This window comes from Panthera onca, chromosome B3, assembly GCF_046562875.1.
Source record: "Panthera onca isolate mPanOnc1 chromosome B3, mPanOnc1 haplotype 2, whole genome shotgun sequence".
NCBI lineage: Eukaryota > Metazoa > Chordata > Mammalia > Carnivora > Felidae > Panthera > Panthera onca.
Genome location: NC_138344.1, coordinates 70,821,894 through 70,843,295, shown reverse-complemented (window position 1 = coordinate 70,843,295; position 21,402 = coordinate 70,821,894). Strand labels below are relative to the sequence as shown.

The window sequence follows — 21,402 nt, the reverse complement described above, 5'->3', positions numbered from 1 at the left end:
TTTGAATAACTGTATAATCCTGACTGCTTTTTGTGAGACTATACTGACCTGATAATGGAGGGATCATCAAGTGTATCTTGGATTATGTTGAGATGCCCCAGAACTTTCCTCAGGGCTGCCTTTATCTCCTTATTCCGGAGGCTGTAGATGAGGGGGTTGAAGAGTGGGGTTACCATAGCATAGAACAAAGTTGCAACTTTCTGTATACCAGCAGAATGTCTGAGTCTAGGGCTCACATACATGACCATCAAGGAGCCATAGAAGAGTGATACCACAGCCAAATGAGACCCACAGGTAGAGAAGGCCTTATGTCTCCCAGTGGCAGAAGGCATACGCAACACAGCTAATAAGACAAGCGTATAGGATCCAAGGATGAAGAGGAAGTTACCAAATATAACTAATGAGCTTAGAGTGTAGCAAAGCTGTTGGGTTGTTGGGGCAGAGGCACATGCCAATGCAAACAGTGGCCCTGGGTCACACACAACATGGTCAATAACGTTCGGACCACAGAAGGGCATCTGAGAGATGAATACAATGGGGATCACGAACCACAGAAATCCACAAACCCAGCAGATAATGACCAGTTTGGTACAGAAATGCCCAGTCATGATATTAGGGTAGTGCAAGGGACGGCAGATAGCAAGGTACCGATCAAAGGCCATGACGGCCAAGAGGAAACATTCAGATGTTCCCAAAGAGAAAAAGAAATAAAATTGGAGGAAACATCCAGCAAATGAGATGGTCTTTTTATCTGAGAGGAAGTTGACCAACATCTTGGGGACTGTAGAAGAGACATACCAGATCTCTAGAAAGGAGAAATTCCCCAGGAATCTGTACATGGGGATGTGGAGTCTCCATTCACACCACAGAGCACAGACAATGGCCCCGTTCCCTGTTACAGTCAAAGCATACATTGTAGTAAAGAGTGAAAATAGGAGGATCTGAATTTTCCACTCATAGGAAAAACCTAAGAGTATAAATTCTCTTACAGAAGCAAAGCTGGAATATGGCTCAGAGACATTCATTGAGTCACTAACCTGCAAGATCAAGAGACATATTGTTATCAGTTAGGACTGGTTTCAAATGTGCTCCTTTTTCAGGGTAAAGAGAAGACAATGAACATGGGGTCATCAGGAAGAGAATGTAGTCTACTTGTTCTTGGCTATATACTCTGAGTTTTGGGCATAGTAGGTAGCTGGCTGCACAGAAACAAACTTTTGCCTGCTTCTGAATCTCTCCCTCATTATGCCACCATGATAGAACTAGGCAAAATTAAACTCACTTTGTAAAGCTTGTTATTTTTGGGTGGGGAATGATCTATGATAGTTTCTGAGTAGCATATAACACAGAGTTAACACTTAGTTTCTTATCCTAAACCCATTTTATAGTGCAAGAGACTCAGTAAAGAAGGTTTTAATTTTACCATTAACATCTCAATTAAATATATTACTTAACATATCATTTAAATATGAAAAGAAATGGACATATTGTATAGCAATTTGGCAGTAAGTTTAAAGCCAATATCCCTGTATTTTGGTTGTTACTGCTGTTAACTTAAGCATCGTAAAAATGTAATTCTATAATTTTACTTACCAACACTGACTTTTAATATTGCAGTTCTTCAGTGTCTTCTGTAGGAAGCAGTGGCTTTAAGTTTTCACTTAATCTTTCACCTGTAAAAGTTTGCAAAATAACAGCTAGGTATGGGACTTTTTTTGAAGTCTTTCTTTCCATAAAATTTGGGATTGATTTTTCTTTTTTTTTTTTTTTTTTTTTTTTATTTTATTTTATTTTTTAATATATGAAATTTACTGTCAAATTGGTTTCCATACAACACCCAGTGCTCATCCCAAAAGGTGCCCTCCTCAATACCCATCACCCACCCTGCCCTCCCTCCCACCCCCCATCAACCCTCAGTTTGTTCTCAGTTTTTAACAGTCTCTAATGCTTTGGCTCTCTCCCACTCTAACCTCTTTTTTTTTTTTTTTTTTCCTTCCCCTCCCCCATGGGTTTCTGTTATGTTTCTCAGGATCCACATAAGAGTGAAACCATATGGTATCTGTCTTTCTCTGTATGGCTTATTTCACTTAGCATCACACTCTCCAGTTCCATCCATGTTGCTACAAAAGGCCATATTTCATTTTTTCTCATTGCCACGTAGTATTCCATTGTGTATATAAACCACAATTTCTTTATCCATTCATCAGTTGATGGACATTTAGGCTCTTTCCATAATTTGGCTATTGTTGAGAGTGCCGCTATAAACATTGGGGTACAGGTGCCCCTATGCATCAGTACTCCTGTATCCCTTGGATAAATTCCTAGCAGTGCTATTGCTGGGTCATAGGGTAGGTCTATTTTTAATTTTCTGAGGAACCTCCACACTGCTTTCCAGAGCGGCTGCACCAATTTGCATTCCCACCAACAGTGCAAGAGGGTTCCTGTTTCTCCACATCCTCTCCAGCATCTATAGTCTCCTGATTTCTTCATTTTGGCCACTCTGACTGGCGTGAGGTGGTATCTGAGTGTGGTTTTGATTTGTATTTCCCTGATAAGGAGCGACGTTGAACATCTTTTCATGTGCCTGTTGGCCATCCGGATGTCTTCTTTAGAGAAGTGTCTATTCATGTTTTCTGCCCATTTCTTCACTGGGTTATTTGTTTTTCGGGTGTGGAGTTTGATGAGCTCTTTATAGATTTTGGATACTAGCCCTTTGTCCGATGTGTCATTTGCAAATATCTTTTCCCATTCCGTTGGTTGCCTTTTAGTTTTGTTGGTTGTTTCCTTTGCTGTGCAGAAGCTTTTTATCTTCATAAGGTCCCAGTAATTCACTTTTGCTTTTAATTCCCTTGCCTTTGGGGATGTGCCGAGTAAGAGATTGCTACGGCTGAGGTCAGAGAGGTCTTTTCCTGCTTTCTCCTCTAAGGTTTTGATGGTTTCCTGTCTCACATTCAGGTCCTTTATCCATTTTGAGTTTCTTTTTGTGAATGGTGTGAGAAAGTGGTTTAGTTTCAACCTTCTGCATGTTGCTGTCCAGTTCTCCCAGCACCATTTGTTAAAGAGACTGTCTTTTTTCCATTGGATGTTCTTTCCTGCTTTGTCAAAGATGAGTTGGCCATACGTTTGTGGGTCTAGTTCTGGGGTTTCTATTCTCTTCCATTGGTCTATGTGTCTGTTTTTATGCCAATACCATGCTGTCTTGATGATGACAGCTTTGTAGTAGAGGCTAAAGTCTGGGATTGTGATGCCTCCTGCTTTGGTCTTCTTCTTCAAAATTACTTTGGCTATTCGGGGCCTTTTGTGGTTCCATATGAATTTTAGGATTGCTTGTTCTAGTTTCGAGAAGAATGCTGGTGCAATTTTGATAGGGATTGCATTGAATGTGTAGATAGCTTTGGGTAGTATTGACATTTTGACAATATTTATTCTTCCAATCCATGAGCAGGGAATGTCTTTCCATTTCTTTATATCTTCTTCAATTACCTGCATAAGCTTTCTATAGTTTTCAGCATACAGATCTTTTACATCTTTGGTTAGATTTATTCCTAGGTATTTTATGCTTCTTGGTGCAATTGTGAATGGGATCAGTTTCTTCATTTGTCTTTCTGTTGCTTCATTGTTAGTGTATAAGAATGCAACTGATTTCTGCACGTTGATTTTGTATCCTGCAACTTTGCTGAATTCATGTATCAGTTCTAGCAGACTTTTGGTGGAGTCTATCGGATTTTCCATGTATAATATCATGTCATCTGCAAAAAGCGAAAGCTTGACTTCATCTTTGCCAATTTTGATGCCTTTGATTTCCTTTTGTTGTCTGATTGCTGATGCTAGAACTTCCAGCACTATATTAAACAGCAGCGGTGACAGTGGGCATCCCTGTCGTGTTCCTGATCTCAGGGAAAAAGCTCTCAGTTTTTCCCCGTTGAGGATGATGTTAGCTGTGGGCTTTTCATAAATGGCCTTTATGATCTTTAAGTATGTTCCTTCTATCCCGACTTTCTCAAGGGTTTTTATTAAGAAAGGGTGCTGGATTTTGTCAAAGGCCTTTTCTGCATCGATTGACAGGATCATATGGTTCTTCTCTTTTTTTTTGTTAATGTGATGTATCACGTTGATCGATTTGCGAATGTTGAACCAGCCCTGCATCCCAGGAATGAATCCCACTTGATCATGGTGAATAATTCTTTTTATATGCTGTTGAATTCGATTTGCTAGTATCTTATTAAGAATTTTTGCATCCATATTCATCAGGGATATTGGCCTGTAGTTCTCTTTTTTTACTGGGTCTCTGTCTGGTTTAGGAATCAAAGTAATACTGGCTTCATAGAATGAGTCTGGAAGTTTTCCTTCCCTTTCTATTTCTTGGAATAGCTTGAGAAGGATAGGTATTATCTCTGCTTTAAATGTCTGGTAGAACTCCCCTGGGAAGCCATCTGGTCCTGGACTCTTATTTGTTGGGAGATTTTTGATAACCGATTCAATTTCTTCGCTGGTTATGGGTCTGTTCAAGCTTTCTATTTCCTCCTGATTGAGTTTTGGAAGAGTGTGGGTGTTTAGAAATTTGTCCATTTCTTCCAGGTTGTCCAATTTGCTGGCATATAATTTTTCATAGTATTCCCTGATAATTGTTTGTATCTCTGAGGGATTGGTTGTAATCATTCCATTTTCATTCATGATTTTATCTATTTAGGTCATCTCCCTTTTCTTTTTGAGAAGCCTGGCTAGAGGTTTGTCAATTTTGTTTATTTTTTCAAAAAACCAACTCTTGGTTTCGTTGATCTGCTCTACAGTTTTTTTAGATTCTATATTGTTTATTTCTGCTCTGATCTTTATTATTTCTCTTCTTCTGCTGGGTTTAGGCTGCCTTTGCTGTTCTGCTTCTATTTCCTTTAGGTGTGCTGTTAGATTTTGTATTTGGGATTTTTCTTGTTTCTTGAGATAGGCCTGGATTGCAATGTATTTTCCTCTCAGGACTGCCTTCGCTGCATCCCAGAGCGTTTGGATTGTTGTATTTTCATTTTCGTTTGTTTCCATATATGTTTTAATTTCTTCTCTAATTGCCTGGTTGACCCACTCATTCGTTAGTAGGGTGTTCTTTAACCTCCATGCTTTTGGAGGTTTTCCAGACTTTTTCCTGTGGTTGATTTCAAGCTTCATAGCATTGTGGTCTGAAAGTATGCATGGTATAATTTCAATTCTTGTAAACTTATGAAGGGCTGTTTTGTGACCCAGTATATGATCTATCTTGGAGAATGTTCCATGTGCACTCGAGAAGAAAGTATATTCTGTTGCTTTGGGATGCAGAGTTCTAAATATATCTGTCAAGTCCATCTGATCCAATGTATCATTCAGGGCCCTTGTTTCTTTATTGACTGTGTGTCTAGATGATCTATCCATTTCTGTAAGTGGGGTGTTAAAGTCCCCTGCAATGACCACATTCTTATCAATGAGGTTGCTTCTGTTTATGAGTAATTGTTTTATATATCTGGGGGCTCGGGTATTTGGCGCATAGACATTTATAATAGTTAGCTCTTCCTGGTGGATAGACCCTGTGATTATTATATAATGCCCTTCTTCATCTCTTGTTACAGCCTTTAATTTAAAGTCTAGTTTGTCTGATATAAGTATGGCTACTCCAGCTTTCTTTTGGCTTCCAGGAGCATGATAAATAGTTCTCCATCCCCTCACTCTCAATCTAAAGGTGTCCTCAGATCTAAAATGAGTCTCTTGTAGACAGCAAATAGATGGGTCTTGTTTTTTTATCCATTCTGATACCCTATGTCTTTTAGTTGGCGCATTTAATCCATTTACATTCAGTGTTATTATAGAAAGATATGGGTTTAGAGTCATTGTGATGTCTGTATGTTTTATGCTTGTAGTGATGTCTCTGGTACTTTGTCTCACAGGATCCCCCTTAGGATCTCTTGTAGGGCTGGTTTCGTGGTGACAAATTCCTTCAGTTTTTGTTTGTTTGGGAAGACCTTTATCTCTCCTTCTATTCTAAATGACAGACTTGCTGGATAAAGGATTCTCGGCTGCATATTTTTTCTGTTTAGCACACTGTAGATATCGTGCCAAGCCTTTCTGGCCTGCCAAGTTTCAAAGGAGAGATCAGTCACGAGTCTTATAGGTCTCCCTTTATATGTGAGGGCACGTTTATCCCTTGCTGCTTTCAGAATTTTCTCTTTATCCTTGTATTTTGCCAGTTTCACTATGATATGTCGTGCAGAAGATCGATTCAAGTTACGTCTGAAGGGAGTTCTCTGTGCCTCTTGGATTTCAATGCCTTTTTCCTTCCCCAGTTCAGGGAAGTTCTCAGCTATAATTTGTTCAAGTACCCCTTCAGCACCCTTCCCTCTCTCTTCCTCCTCTGGGATACCAATTATGCGTATATTATTTTTTTTTAGTGTATCACTTAGTTCTCTAATTTTCCCCTCATACTCCTGGATTTTTTTATCCCTCTTTCTTTCAGCTTCCTCTTTCTCCATAACTTTATCTTCTAGTTCACCTATTCTCTCCTCTGCCTCTTCAAGCCGAGCCATCGTGGATTCCATTTTGTTTTGCAATTCGTTTAAAGCGTTTTTCAACTCCTCGTGACTGTTCCTTAGTCCCTCGATCTTTGTGGCAAGAGATTCTCTGCTGTCCTGTATACTGTTTTCAAGCCCAGCGATTAATTTTATGACTATTATTCTAAATTCACTTTCTGTTATATTATTTAAATCCTTTTTGATCAGTTCATTAGCTGTTGTTATTTCCTGGAGATTCTTCTGAGGGGAATTCTTCAGTTTGGTCATTTTGGAGAGTCCCTGGCGTGGTGAGGACCTGCAGTGCACTTCCCCTGTGCTGTGGTGTATAACTGGAGTTAGTGGGCGGGGCCGCAGTCCGACCCGATGTCTGCCCCCAGCCCACTGCTGGGGCCACAGTCAGACTGGTGTGTGCCTTCTCTTCCCCTCCCCTAGGGGCGGGATTCACTGTGGGGTGGCGTGTCCCGTCTGGGCTACTTGCACACTGCCAGGCTTGTGTTGCTGGGGATCTGGCGTATTAGCTGGGGTGGGTAGGCAAGGTGCACGGGGGCTGGAGGGGCAGACTTAGCTCGCTTCTCCTTAGGTGATCCACTTCAGGAGGGGCCCTGTGGCAGCGGGAGGGAGTCAGATCCGCTGCCGGAGGTTTGGCTCCGCAGAAGCACAGAGTTGGGTGTTTGCGTGGAGCGAGCAAGTTCCCTGGCAGGAACCGGTTCCCTTTGGGATTTTGGCTGGGGGATGGGCGGGGGAGATGGCGCTGGCGCCTTTGTTCCCCGCCAAGCTGAGCTCTGCCGTCCGGGGGCTCAGCAGCTCTCCCTCCCTTTGTCCTCCAGCCTTCCCGCTTTCCGAGCAGAGCTGTTCACTTATGACCTCCCAGACGCTAAGTCGCGCTTGCTGTCGGAACACAGTCCGTCCGGCCCCTCGGCTTTTGCCAGCCAGACTCGGGGGCTCCGCTTGGCCGGCGAGCCGCCCCTCCGCCCCGGCTCCCTCCCGCCAGTCCGTGGAGCGCGCACCGCCTCGCCGCCCTTCCTACCCTCTTCCGTGGGCCTCTAGTCTGCGCTTGACTCCGGAGACTCCCTTCTGCTAATCCTCCGGCGGTTTTCTGGGTTCTTTAGGCAGGTGTAGGTGGAATCTAAGTGATCGGCAGGACGTGCTGTGAGCCCCGCGTCCTCCTACGCCGCCATCTTCCGGCACTCCTCTGGGATTGATTTTTCTTATATGCTTGTTTAAATTAAAAATTTGTACCAGATGGGGTGCCTGGGTGGCTCAGTTGGTTAAGTGACTGACTGTGGCTCAGGTCATGATCTCGCAGTTTGTGAGTTCGAGCCCCGCGTCAGGCTCTGTGCCGACAGCTCAGAGCCTGTAGCCTGCTTCAGATTCTGTGTCTCCCTCTCTCTCTACCCCTCCCCTGCTCACGCTCTGTGTCTCTCCATCTCTCAATAATAAATAAATATTAAGAAAACTTAAAAAAATTGCACCAGAAAAGAGAAGTCAAATACTTTTTCTTTAAGTACACTTACTTTATCCTACATTCTCATGGAAAAGGTGTCAGGGATCTAAGTTTCCTGAGTGTGTGTGCATGTGTGCGTGTGTGCGTGCGTGTGTGTGTGTGTGTGTGTGTGTGTGTGTGTGTTGTGTGGCAATATGCAGGGATGTGAGTTCTGAAAGTTGTAAAGGCTTACATTTGGGTCACAAACAAAAATTTTCAAAAACAAATTTGCTTCTAAACTATTGTCCATACCAGTGCTCTGAGAAGTCTTTTATAATGATTTGGTGGAAGCTGTCTTTGTGCTTTTAGTAGCATGTATCTATTTTTTAAACGTTCCCAAACAGGAATATTAATATTAGAATTAAGAAATTCTGGAATGAAAGAGAATTGACACGGAGGTGTCATGACTTTCTGCAGTGCTCAAAAGGTAAAAATACCATAGTTTTGACATCTACCAAATCTCTAGGGGACCTGGGTGATGAACCATATACTTCTTTGGATAAAGAGTTTTATTGCTTCACAAAAATTAAGAATGTACTTTCTTTATCACACGTTCTCCTGGGACTTGGCCTCTATGGCATTAGGAAAGTTCTTCTCTAAGCTGATGGATACTTAAAAAGTTAATGATTGCATGTTCTCTCAGGAGTCAGTAAAGAGTGACAACTTCTCTGAGGCACTATTATTTACAAATAGTTTGCCTACCTGGAATATAGATTCTAAAAAGTTTTTAGAAGACAAAATTTGAGGAACAATAAAGCAAAATGTGTCATCAAAAGTTTTTTTTTAATTTTTTTAATGTTTATTATGATAGAGAGAGGGAAACAGAGCATGAGTGGGGGAGGGACAGAGAGAGACGGAGACACAGAATCCAAAGTACGCTTCAGGCTCTGAGCTATCAGTACAGAGCCCGATGTGGGGCTCGAACTCACAAACTGCCAAGTCATGACCTGACCTGAAGTTGTACACTTAACCGACTGAGTCACCCAGGTGCCCTTACCAAAAGTTTTGATATGAGTTTCAGGAACACCTCTAATGTCTGTGCACATGTTGGAAGATACAGAAATGAAGTACAGTGAGCTTGATGAGGAAAATGTCGAGGTATAGAACACTGTAGGACATTGACAATAAAATTTGTAGAAGTTAGAAGTAGCTTTTAAAAGGACAGCTTGTCAGAATTCTTTAGGTAGGAGAGAAAAGAGCAAGAAGTGTCAGGTTTTTTTTTTAACGTTTTTTATTTATTTTTGAGACAGAGAGAGACAGAGCATGAACGGGGGAGGGGCAGAGAGAGAGGGAGACACAGAATCGGAAGCAGGCTCCAGGCTCTGAGCCATCAGCCCAGAGCCCGACGCGGGGCTCGAACTCACTGACCGCGAGATCGTGACCTGAGCCGAAGTCGGACGCCCAACCGACTGAGCCACCCAGGCGCCCCTGAAGTGTCAGTTTTTTAAGGTAACTGACTTCAATACTACAGAGGAACATGTGGCTTCCCAGTTAATATGAGAGGAGTATTTGATGTCATTGATTGGTGTCCCCTTTTTACCTTATGGCATATGAAATTTATGTAGTATGACTAAAACCCCCAGGTGGGAATGATGCTCATACCACATGGTGTAAACTGATAGAGAACATCATGATTGTATTCCATAGGAACACGGGTCTGTGGACCACAGAATGAGGAATATCTAAAAAACAAACTCCTCACATGGAAAGACTAAGGAGGAAAAATGGTATTTAGACCTTTATTACCTCTTAGTTATACTACTTCAGGACTTAGAAACTCCTAAAACATAGCCTTGATCTTATTACTTGCCTGATAAAAAACATCAATGGTTTTATTCAGAAATTCTCAAGTTATCCATAAATTGGTATCAATTTTCTTATCTTTCCTTACTCCCTTTTATACATAGATTGGACAGCATTTTATTCTCTAGATAGCTTTGAATTTCCCATATTCATTTCTTTGTGGTCTCTCTGTTTAGAATCTTCATTACTTCCATATACACCTGCAAAAACCCCATCTATCCTTCAAGGTCTATTTCAAATGACATTTTTCCGTAATGCTTTTCCTTATTCCCCTAACCAAAGCAACTTTTCCATCTCTGAATTTTTATTTAACCATCTTTGTATCTTTCCTAAAACATTTGTCACAAGCTGCTGTATGTTATCGTTATTTGTGTACTTATCTTTTCTCTCCTCCCACATTGTTAAGTCTTTTGAAGTTGAGAACAAACATCAATCAACTTAGAATTAATCAAGGTGAAAAAATACATGCATCTACTGGTCCTCATTAAATATTTGTCATATAAATGACATTTTAAAAATTATATGAGTTTTATTATTTGTAAAAACAACACCTGGCATACCAAAGTTAATAAAGACAACTCCAAGGTGCATGACTGCATTATCCTGTATTTACAGATGTGAAAGAAATTTGGAGGAAGGGAGAAATCTATACAGTTTAAAACTCCCTATGACAGACATCTTAGTTCATTGAAGAGGGCTTGAGGTATGACGTAGAATAATGCTACTCAAAGTATGGTCATTGCACCAGTGCAGTCCTCAAATTGTTACCAGTCCATGACAAATACAGAAATCAAGAGTAAGCATTTAAACACACACACACACACACACACACACACACACACACACACACACACACATATTATTAACAGTAGACTAATTATGGAAAGAACCCAAATGTCCTTTACTGATGAATGGATAAAGAAGATGTGATATACATACACAAGAACTATTACTCAACCATAAACAAGAATGAAATCTTGCCATTTGCAATAACATGGATAGAGCTAGAGAGTATTATGGAAGAGAAATACGTCAGTCAGAGAAAGACAAATAGCATATGATTTCACTCATATGTGGAATTTAAGAAACAAATCAAACTAACATGGGGAGAAAAAAGAGAGGCAAACCAAGAAACAGACTCTTAACTATAGAGAATAAACGTATGGTTACTAGAGGGGAGGTGGGTGGGGAATGGGTTACATAGATGATGGGGATTAAGGAGGTCACTGGTGATGAGCACTGGGTGTTGGATGGAAATGTTGAATCACTATATGGTACACCTGAAACTAATATCACACTGTGTGTTAACTAACTGTAATGTCAATAAAAAGCTGAGAAAGAAAACACTGAAATAAAAACATTTATGGGAAACAAGTTTTATGTGTGTTTAATAATACAGAATGCGCTATATATATGTTTTTATATTTCAGTTTCTACTTATTTTTACCTTACAAAATTGTCAACTAATGAATTGGAAAAAAAAGCTAGGCTTCACTTAAGGTAGTTTCACAAGCATTGAATTAGAGGACAAATGAATTTACTTTTATTTTTTATTTTTTAATACTTTTTTCAAAATTTTTAATTATTTTCATTTTGAGTATAGTTGACATAATGTTACATTAATTTCAGGTGTACAAATTAGTGATTGGACAAGTTTACATATTATACTGTGTTCTGCACACTTATAGCTATAATCTGTCCTGTTACATTGCTACTACAGTATCACTGAATGTATTCCTTATGCTCTGCTTTTTATTCCTGAGTTGTTAAATCCGTAGCTGGAGACCTGTATCTCCCCCTCCCCTTCATCAGTTTTGCCCAGCTCCCCACCCCCTTCCTTTCTGGCAACCACTAGTTCTCTGTATTTATAGGTCTGATTCTGCTTTTTCTTTGTTTTTTTTTTTTGTTTGTTTGTTTTTTAAGATTCTGTTTATGAGTAGAATCATATGATATTTGTCTTTCCTGGTCTGACTTATTTCACTCAGCATTATACTCTCTAGGTCCACCAATGTTGTCTCAAATGGCATAATCTATTGCATCCTTTTTATGGCTATATAATATTCCTGTGTGTGTGTGTGTGTGTGTGTGTGTGTGTGTACGCACCACATTTTCCTTATCCATTCATCTATTGATGAACACTTAGGTTGCTTTCTTAGGTTGTCTTGACTATTGTAAATAATGGTACAATAAACATAGGAGGCACATATATCTTTCTGACTTAGTGTTTTTGTTTTCCCTGGGTAAATACCCAATAGTGGAATTATTAGATCATATGGTATTTCTACTTTTAACTTTTTGAGGAAACTCCATACTGTTTTCCACAGTGGCTATACCAATTTACATTAATAACCATTGGTGCATGAGGGTTCCTTTTCTCCTCATCCTTGCCACCACTTACTATTTCTTGTCCTTTTTATTTTAGTCATCCTAACAGATGTGAAGTGACATCTCATGGTGGTTTTGATTTGCATTTTTCTGATGATTAGTGATGTTTAGCATCTCTTCATGTGTCTGCTGGCCAACTGTCTTCTTTGGAAAAATGTCTGTTCAGATCCTTTGCCCACTTTTAAATTTGATTATTTTATTTATTTATTTATTTATTTATTTATTTATTTATTTAATTAAATTAATTAATTTATTTGATGTTGAGTCGTGTAAGTTCTTTATAGATGTTGGATATTACCCCCTTATTGGATATATCATTTACAAATGTCTTCTTCCATTCAGAAAGCTGTCTTTTTATTTTGTTGATGGTTTCCTTCTCTGTACAAAAGGTTTTTATTTTGACATTGTTCCAGTAATTTATTTTTGCTATTGTTTCTCTTGCCTCAGGAAAACTATCTAGGAAAATGTTGCTATGGCCAATGTCAGAGAAATTACTGCCTATAATCCCTTCTAGGAGTTTTATGGTTTCAGGTCTCATGTTTAAATCTTTAGTTCATTTTGAGTTTACTTTTGTATATGGTGTAAGAAAGTGTTCCAGTGTCATTCTTTTGCATGTAGCTGTCCAGTTTTCCCAGAACCATTTATTGAAAAGACTGTCTTTTCCCCATGGTGCATTCTTACCTTCTTTGTCATGGATTAATTGACCATATAAGTATGAGCTTATATCTGGGTTCTATCATGTTCTATTTTTTTTTATTTTTCTATTTTATTTTTTAAAGCTTTTTTTATTTTTGAGAGAGAGAGGGAGGGAGAGAGCAAGCGAGTGAGAGAGAGAGATGAGTTAGTGCATGTGGGAGAGGAAGAAGGAGAGGAAAAGAGAGAGAATCCCAAGCAGGTTCCATACTGTCAGCACGGAGCCAATTTCAGGGCTCAGACTCACAAATTGTGAGATCATGACCTGAGCTGAGATCAAGAGTTGGGTGCTAACCCGACTGAACCACCCAGGTGCCCCTCTATCCTGTTCTATAGATCTATGTGTGTATTTTGTGCCAGTACCATATTGTTGATAACTAGTATATCTTGAAATCTGGATTTGTGACACCTCCAGCTTCATTCTTTCTCAAGATTGCTTTGGCTATTTAGGGTCTTCTGTGTTTGCATATGAATTTTAGTATTCTAGTTTGGTGAAAAATACTGTTGGTGTCTTAACAGGTATTGCTTTGATTTTGTAGATTATTTTGGGTAGTATGGCCATTTTGAAAATGTTAATTCTTTCAATCCTGAAGCTTGGAATATTTTTCCATTTGTTTGTGTCATATTGAATTCCTTCATCAGTGTTTTATAGTTTTCAGAGTACAGGTTAAGTACTCACCTCTTGGTTAAGTTTATTCTTAGGTATTTTATTCTTTTGTTTTTACTTTCTTTTCTTTTTCTTTCAAGTTTTTATTTAAATTTTATATTTCAGGTGTAGAATTTAGTGATTCATGAGTTACACAAAACATCCAGTGCTCATCACAACAAGTGCCCTCACCTCTAGTAACCCTCAGTTTTTTCTCTATACTTAAGGTTTCCTTCCTCATCTGTTTTTTGGAATAGTTTGAGGAGAATAGGTATTAGTTCTTCTTTAAAGTCTGGTAGAATTCACTTGTGAGTGCATCTGGTCCTAGACTTTTATTTTTTGTTTGTTTTTTTGATTACCAATTCAATTTTGTTACTTATAATTGATCTGTTTAGATTTTCTATTTCTTCCTGGGTCAGTTTTGGGAGGTTATACATTTCTAGAAATTTATCCATTTCTTCTAGATTGACCAGATTGTTGGCATATAATTTTTCATAGTATTCTCACAATCCTCTGTATTTCTGAGGTGTCAGTTGTCATTTATCTCTTATTACTGATTTTATTTATTTAGGTCTTTTCTCTTTCTTTTCTTGATGAGCCTGGCTAAGGGTTTTTAGTTTAGTTTAGTTTTTTTTTTTTTTCCCAGAAAACCAGCTTTTGGTTTTGTTGATTTTTTTCTGTTGTTTTTTTAAGTCTTTACATCATTAATTTCTGCTCTGATCTTTAATATTTCCTTTCTTCTACTCATGTTTGACTTTATTTTTTCTTTTTTTTCTAGTTCCTTTAGGTGTAAAGTTAAACTGTTTAAGTTTTTTCTTGTTTCTTGAGGTAAGCCTGTTTGCTTTATATTTCCCTCACAGAACCACTTTTTGCTGTGTCTCAATGATTATTTGGACTGTTGTATTTTCATTTTCATTTGTCTCCATGTATTTTTCTATTTCCTCTTTGCTTCATTGATCCATTGGTTGTTTAGTATCATTTAGTCTCCATGTGTTCGCGTTTTTCTTAGTTTTTTTTTCTTTTGTGATTTATTTCTAGTTTCATAGCATTTTGCTCAGAAATCATGCATGGTATGATCTCAATCTTCTTAAATTTATTGAGGCTTATTTTATGACCTAATATGTGATCTAATCTGGAGGATTTTCCATGTGCACTTGAAAAGAACATATATTCTGTTCTTTTGGGATCTAATATTTTACATGTATATGTTCTGTTCATCTGGTGCATGTGTTATTCAAAGACATTATTTCCTTATTAATTTTGTGTCTGAATGATCTATTCATTGATGTAAGTGGAATGTTAAAGTCTCTTACTTTTATTTTATAACCATCAATTTCTCTCTTTATGTCTGTTAATATCTGCTTTATGCATTTAGATATTACAGTGTTGGGTGCACAGATATTTAAAATTGTTATCCTCTTGCTAGGTTGATCCCTTTATCATTTAATGCCCTTCTTTGTCTCTTGTTACACTCTTTGTTTTAAAGTCTATTTTATCTTGTCTAAGTATTACTACCCCAGCTTTTGTTTCCACTTCTATTTGCATGGTGAATGTCTTATCATCACTTCACTTTCAGTCTGTTTGCATCCCTAGGGCTGAGATGAATCTTTTGTAGGCAGTATATGGATGGGTCTTATTTGTTTTTTTTTTATCCATATCACCACTCTATGTCTTTTGATTGGAGAATTTAAGATTCTCCATTTAGATTTAAAGTCTTTTTTGATGGGCATGTACTTATTATCATTTAATCTAAAATTTGTTTCCTGATTGTTTTTGTAGTTATTTTTTGTTCCTTTCTTCTTCTCTTGCCCTCTTTCTTTGTAATGGATGAGTATCATAGTGTTTTGTTTGGCTTTCTTTCTCTTTATTTTTGTGTGTCTGTCATAGGTTTTGGGTTTGTAGTTATCATGAGGTTCAAAGAGAACAGTGGAACTCACCTGAATGAGGAGGGCATTCTAGCTAGGAGAAACTGTGTATAGAGAACCTTGATGGAAAGGGTGGTTTAGCTGTGATGTGAATTTTTGGGATGCTAAGAGGGGGAAGGGAGAGGATGGGAGTGGGTAAGGAAGAAAGCCTTACAGTAAGGAAGCTACTTTGGATGAACCAGAGAATGAAAAAGAAATAGGCAGATTAGAGACCCATCAAGTCAACAAATTGCTTCTCTCAAGTAATGTCAATCTAAAAATTTTTTGTTTTCATGATCCATCCCCTCAGATCTTGTGTCCTCCATCTATTACAAGTTCCTAAAACAACAAATAGCTAGAGGACTAGTTTAAATATTAATAATGTCATTACCCACATCTACTGCAATTAGTTTCTTTTCTTCATTCTCTAATATGCTTTGCCTTAAGTCTGCCCAAACTCATAGGATCTCTTTCCCTTATTGTTGTCTCAGTATTTGTTTTACAGTATTATCAGTGAGAAGACTTACGCTCAAAGCAGGAAAAACAAATAATGGTGATTTAGATTAATTTGATTTTAATTGTCCATTTTAGTAAATGAAGTGATTGTGTTGAGATGAGTTTATTTTCATTTATTTTTAAATTTTTTTAACTTTTTTTTATTTAAGAGAGAGAGAGTACATGAGCATGGGAGAGAGGCAGAGGGAGAGAGAGAATCTTAAACAGGCTCCATGCACAGCACAGGGCCTGACATGGGCCTTTATGCCATAACCCTGGGATCATGACCTAAGCCGAAAGCAAGAGTCTGATGCTCAAATGACTGAACCACCCAGGTATCCCTCAGATAAGTTTATTTTTAGCCTTGACCTGTTGATATATTTTATAAGCATATATATTTTATTGTCCCCCCAGGCCCCCCAAAATTTTTAAAGACCTTTTAAATATTTTTATTGAGACATAAGTAACATATAACATGTTAGTTTCACATGTAGAAAATAGTGATTCGATATTTGTATATATCACAACATGATTTCCACAGTAAGTCTAGTTAACACCCATAACCATCACCACACAAAATTACAAGGATTTTTTTTTTCTTGGGCAGAAATCAAATAACTTTCTCATCACTGGATGGGAATTCAATACGTTAGAGAACCAGTTGTTGGGGTGGAGCATTAGATGTATAGCTGAATGGGCTTATCTAGAAGTTTCTTTGCATTCTTAAGAATCTGTGACTGAATGATATGTAAACCTCATTATTTGGTAAAGATAGTTCAACAATGATTATGCATCATTTGACAAATGCTATCCTGAGTGTGGCCATAATACCTACAAGGAAGAGAATTAAAAACTAGAGAGTTTTGCAATTCTCAACATATTTTATGATAGCACAAAGTTGCCAATGTGGGGTGGTTTTGTCATTGTATGACACCAGAAAAACCAGGCTGCATGTGAGGGGTTTATGCTTGGAAAGGTCATGGTACTAAAAAGCTATCTAATTCCTGAAGTGTCTTAGTCTGTTTCCTGCTGTAACAAAATTACTATAGACTGGCTGGCATATCAATAACAGAAATCTATTTCTCACAAATCTAGAAACTGGAAAGTCCAAGGTGCCAGCAGATTCAGAGTCTGGTGAGGACATGCTTCTTATTCACAGATGGTTGTCACTGTGAATACTCACACAGTGGAAGAGCCAGGGATCTCTCGGGGGTCATTTTTATAAGAACACTAATCCCATTCATGATGGCTCCACTCTTGTGACCTCCCAATACTGTAATATCACATTGAGGGTTAGCATTTCAATGTATTATTTTGGGGCAACACAAATACTCAGTCCATAGCATGAAGGTTGTAAGGCTTTCAGGGCAAAGGAATACACATATCCCCTGCACAAAAATGATCTTTTCCAGATTTAGCAGTGGAAACAACTCTGATTCACAAATAATAGATACTGAGTTTTTGTTTTGATATGTAAAAGCATTTATACAGGTCATGATATGATTAGATAGAACTCTGGCTTGAGAGTCAGGAAGGAGTTTAGTTATGTAGCAACAAAATTATCACAGAGTAAATGGTATCTGTATAGTGGAGACTATTTTTAGAAACTGCCTAACTTGAAGGCAAATTCTTTTTCTGCCAAAAGCCAGAGATATCCCTGAGAATATTTGGAGAGAGAGAGAGAATGAGAGAGAGGAAAAGGAAGAGAGGAAAGGGAAGAGAGATTGAGACCACTCTCATAGGTAACTGCAGTCTAAAATTTTTCTAAAACTTTATGAAGAACACATTCTTTGAGTCCTGTCTTTTGCATGGATTTTAGCAGTAATTTAACAACAGCAAATAGAGTGGTAGAACTGTAGTTGCTTAGGATTCTGTAGAAAGAATTTAAAATTGGAGTATTGTAAATAGACTGATTAGGTTTTCTCTTCAATTAGTGCATTGACTTTGTATTACAGAAGAGCCACAGGGATTTTAGCTGATTTGGAATGTGGACAGTGTGGGCTACAGCAGAGGGTCATTATTCTCTGATGAGAATAATGGAAGAAGAGGATTTGAATAGGAGCAGGAAACAGTTTTTTTCTTATTAATGTAATTTATTGTCAAATTGGCTTACATACAACACCCAGTACTCATCCCAACAAGTGCCCTCCTGAGTGCCCATCACCCATTTTCCCTGCCCCCCCAAACATTCCACCCCCCTAAACGCTCAGATTGTTCTCTGTATATAAGTCTCTTATGGTTTGTATCCCTTTCTGTTTGTAACTTTTTTTTCCCTTCCCTTTCCCTATGGTCCTCTGTTAAGTTTCTCAAATTCCACATATGAGTGAAAATATATGATTTCTGTTTTTTTCTGACTAACTTATTTCACTTAGCATAATACACTCCATTTCCAAACACATTGTTGCAAATGGCAAGATTTCATTCTTTTTCATTGCCAAGAAGTATTCCATTGTATATGTATACCACACCTTCTTTATCCATTCATCAGTTGATGGACATTTAGGCTCTTTCCATAATTTGGCTATTGTTGAAAGTGCTGCTATAAACATTGGGGTACATGTGCCCCTATGAATCAGTACTCCTTTATCCTTTAGATAAATTCCTAGTGGTGCTATTGCTGCGTTTTAGGGTAATTGTATTTTTAATTTTTTGAGGAACCTCCACACTGTTTTTTTCGAGTGGCTGCACTAGTTTGCATTCCTAGTAGTGCAAGAGGGTTCCCCCTTTTCCACCTCCTTGCCAACACTATGGTTTCCTGAGTTGTTAATTTTAGCCACTCTGACCAGTGTGAGGTGTTATCTCAATGTGGTTTTGATTCTTAAAATTGCTTTTCTTTTCTTTTTTTTTTTTTTTTTTTGGCTGGCAAATTCCACTAACATTTTATTTTATTTTATTTTATTTTATTTTATTTTATTTTATTTTATTTTATTGCTCATATATGAAATTTATTGTCAAATTGGTTTCCATACAACACCCAGTGCTCATCCCAAAAGGTGCCCTCCTCAATACCCATCACCCACCCTCCCCTCCCTTCCACCCCCCATCAACCCTCAGTTTGTTCTCAGTTTTTAACAGTCTCTTATGCTTTGGCTCTCTCCCACTCTAACCTCTTTTTTTTTTTTTTTTCCTTCCCCTCCCCCATGGGTTTCTGTTACGTTTCTCAGGATCCACATAAGAGTGAAACCATATGGTATCTGTCTTTCTCTGTATGGCTTATTTCACTTAGCATCACACTCTCCAGTTCCATCCACGTTGCTACAAAAGGCCATATTTCATTTTTTCTCATTGCCACGTAGTATTCCATTGTGTATATAAACCACAATTTCTTTATCCATTCATCAGTTGATGGACATTTAGGCTCTTTCCATAATTTGGCTATTGTTGAGAGTGCCGCTATAAACATTGGGGTACAAGTGCCCCTATGCATCAGTACTCCTGTATCCCTTGGATAAATTCCTAGCAGTGCTATTGCTGGGTCAAAGGGTAGGTCTATTTTTAATTTTCTGAGGAACCTCCACACTGCTTTCCAGAGCGGCTGCACCAGTTTGCATTCCCACCAACAGTGCAAGAGGGTTCCCGTTTCTCCACATCCTCTCCAGCATCTATAGTCTTCTGATTTGTTCATTTTGGCCACTCTGACTGGCGTGAGGTGACATCTGAGTGTGGTTTTGATTTGTATTTCCCTGATAAGGAGCAACGTTGAACATCTTTTGATGTGCCTGTTGGCCATCCGGATGTCTTCTTTAGAGAAGTGTCTATTCATGTTTTCTGCCCATTTCTTCACTGGGTTATTTGTTTTTCGGGTGTGGAGTTTGGTGAGCTCTTTATAGATTTTGGATACTAGTCCTTTGTCCGATATGTCATTTGCAAATATCTTTTCCCATTCCGTTGGTTGCCTTTTAGTTTTGTTGGTTGTTTCCTTTGCTGTGCAGAAGCTTTTTATCTTCATAAGGTCCCAGTAATTCACTTTTGCTTTTAATTCCCTTGCCTTTGGGGATGTGTCGAGTAAGAGATTGCTACGGATGAGGTCAGAGAGGTCTTTTCCTGCTTTCTCCTCTAGGGTTTTGATGGTTTCCTGTCTCCCATTCAGGTCCTTTATCCATTTTGAGTTTATTTTTGTGAATGGTGTGAGAAAGTGGTCTAGTTTCAACCTTCTGCATGTTGCTGTCCAGTTCTCCCAGCACCATTTGTTAAAGAGACTGTCTCTTTCCATTGGATGTTCTTTCCTGCTTTGTCAAAGATGAGTTGGCCATACGTTTGTGGGTCTATTTCTGGGGTTTCTATTCTCTTCCATTGGTCTATGTGTCTGTTTTTGTGCCAATACCATGCTGTCTTGATGATGACAGCTTTGTAGTAGAGGCTAAAGTCTGGGATTGTGATGCCTCCTGCTTTGGTCTTCTTCTTCAAAATTACTTTGGCTATTCGGGGCCTTTTGTGGTTCCATATGAATTTTAGGATTGCTTGTTCTAGTTTCGAGAAGAATGCTGGTGCAATTTTGATTGGGATTGCATTGAATGTGTAGATAGCTTTGGGTAGTATTGACATTTTGACAATATTTATTCTTCCAATCAATGAGCAGGGAATGTCTTTCCATTTCTTTATATCTTCTTCAATTACCTGCATAAGCTTTCTATAGTTTTCAGCATACAGATCTTTTACATCTTTGGTTAGATTTATTCCTAGGTATTTTATGCTTCTTGGTGCAGTTGTGAATGGGATCAGTTTCTTTAGTTGTCTTTCTGTTGCTTCATTATTAGTGTATAAGAATGCAACTGATTTCAGTACATTGATTTTGTATCCTGCAACTTTGCTGAATTCATGTATCAGTTCTAGCAGACTTTTGGTGGAGTCTATCGGACTTTCCATGTATAATATCATGTCATCTGCAAAAAGCGAAAGCTTGACTTCATCTTTGCCAATTTTGATGCCTTTGATTTCCTTTTGTTGTCTGATTGCTGATGCTAGAACTTCCAGCACTATGTTAAACAACAGCGGTGAGAGTGGGCATCCCTGTCGTGTTCCTGATCTCAGGGAAAAAGCTCTCAGTTTTTCCCCGTTGAGGATGATGTTAGCTGTGTGCTTTTCATAAATGGCTTTTATGATCTTTAAGTATGTTCCTTCTATCCCGATTTTCTCAAGGGTTTTTATTAAGAAAGGGTGCTGGATTTTGTCAAAGGCCTTTTCTGCATCGATTGACAGGATCATATGGTTCTTCTCTTTTTTTTTGTTAATGTGATGTATCACGTTGATCGATTTGCGAATGTTGAACCAGCCCTGCATCCCAGGAATGAATCCCACTTGATCATGATGAATAATTCTTTTTATATGCCGTTGAATTCGATTTGCTAGTATCTTATTGAGAATTTTTGCATCCATATTCATCAGGGATATTGGCCTGTAGTTCTCTTTTTTTACTGGGTCTCTGTCTGGTTTAGGAATCAAAGTAATACTGGCTTCATAGAATGA

General features: G+C 38.4%; 2 protein-coding genes across 4 annotated transcripts in view; one reads left to right on the top strand and one right to left on the bottom strand.

The window, feature by feature from the left end:
• The window catches only part of LOC132669333 (olfactory receptor 4M1), a 130,998-nt gene that overhangs the window by 52,692 nt on the left and 56,904 nt on the right, over window positions 1-21,402 (top strand). The gene's annotated exons all lie outside the window — the stretch shown is intronic.
• On the bottom strand, window positions 39-1,052 carry LOC132669691 (olfactory receptor 11H12-like). Its single transcript, XM_060619697.1, has one exon. It carries the CDS (start codon window positions 1,023-1,025, stop codon window positions 39-41), a length of 987 nt encoding a protein of 328 aa, XP_060475680.1. The 5' UTR covers window positions 1,026-1,052.

Excerpts from the sequence above, each read along its gene's own strand:
- LOC132669691 (XM_060619697.1), bottom strand. The coding sequence starts at position 1,025 with ATGAATGTCTCTGAGCCATATTCCAGCTTTGCTTCTGTAAGAGAATTT.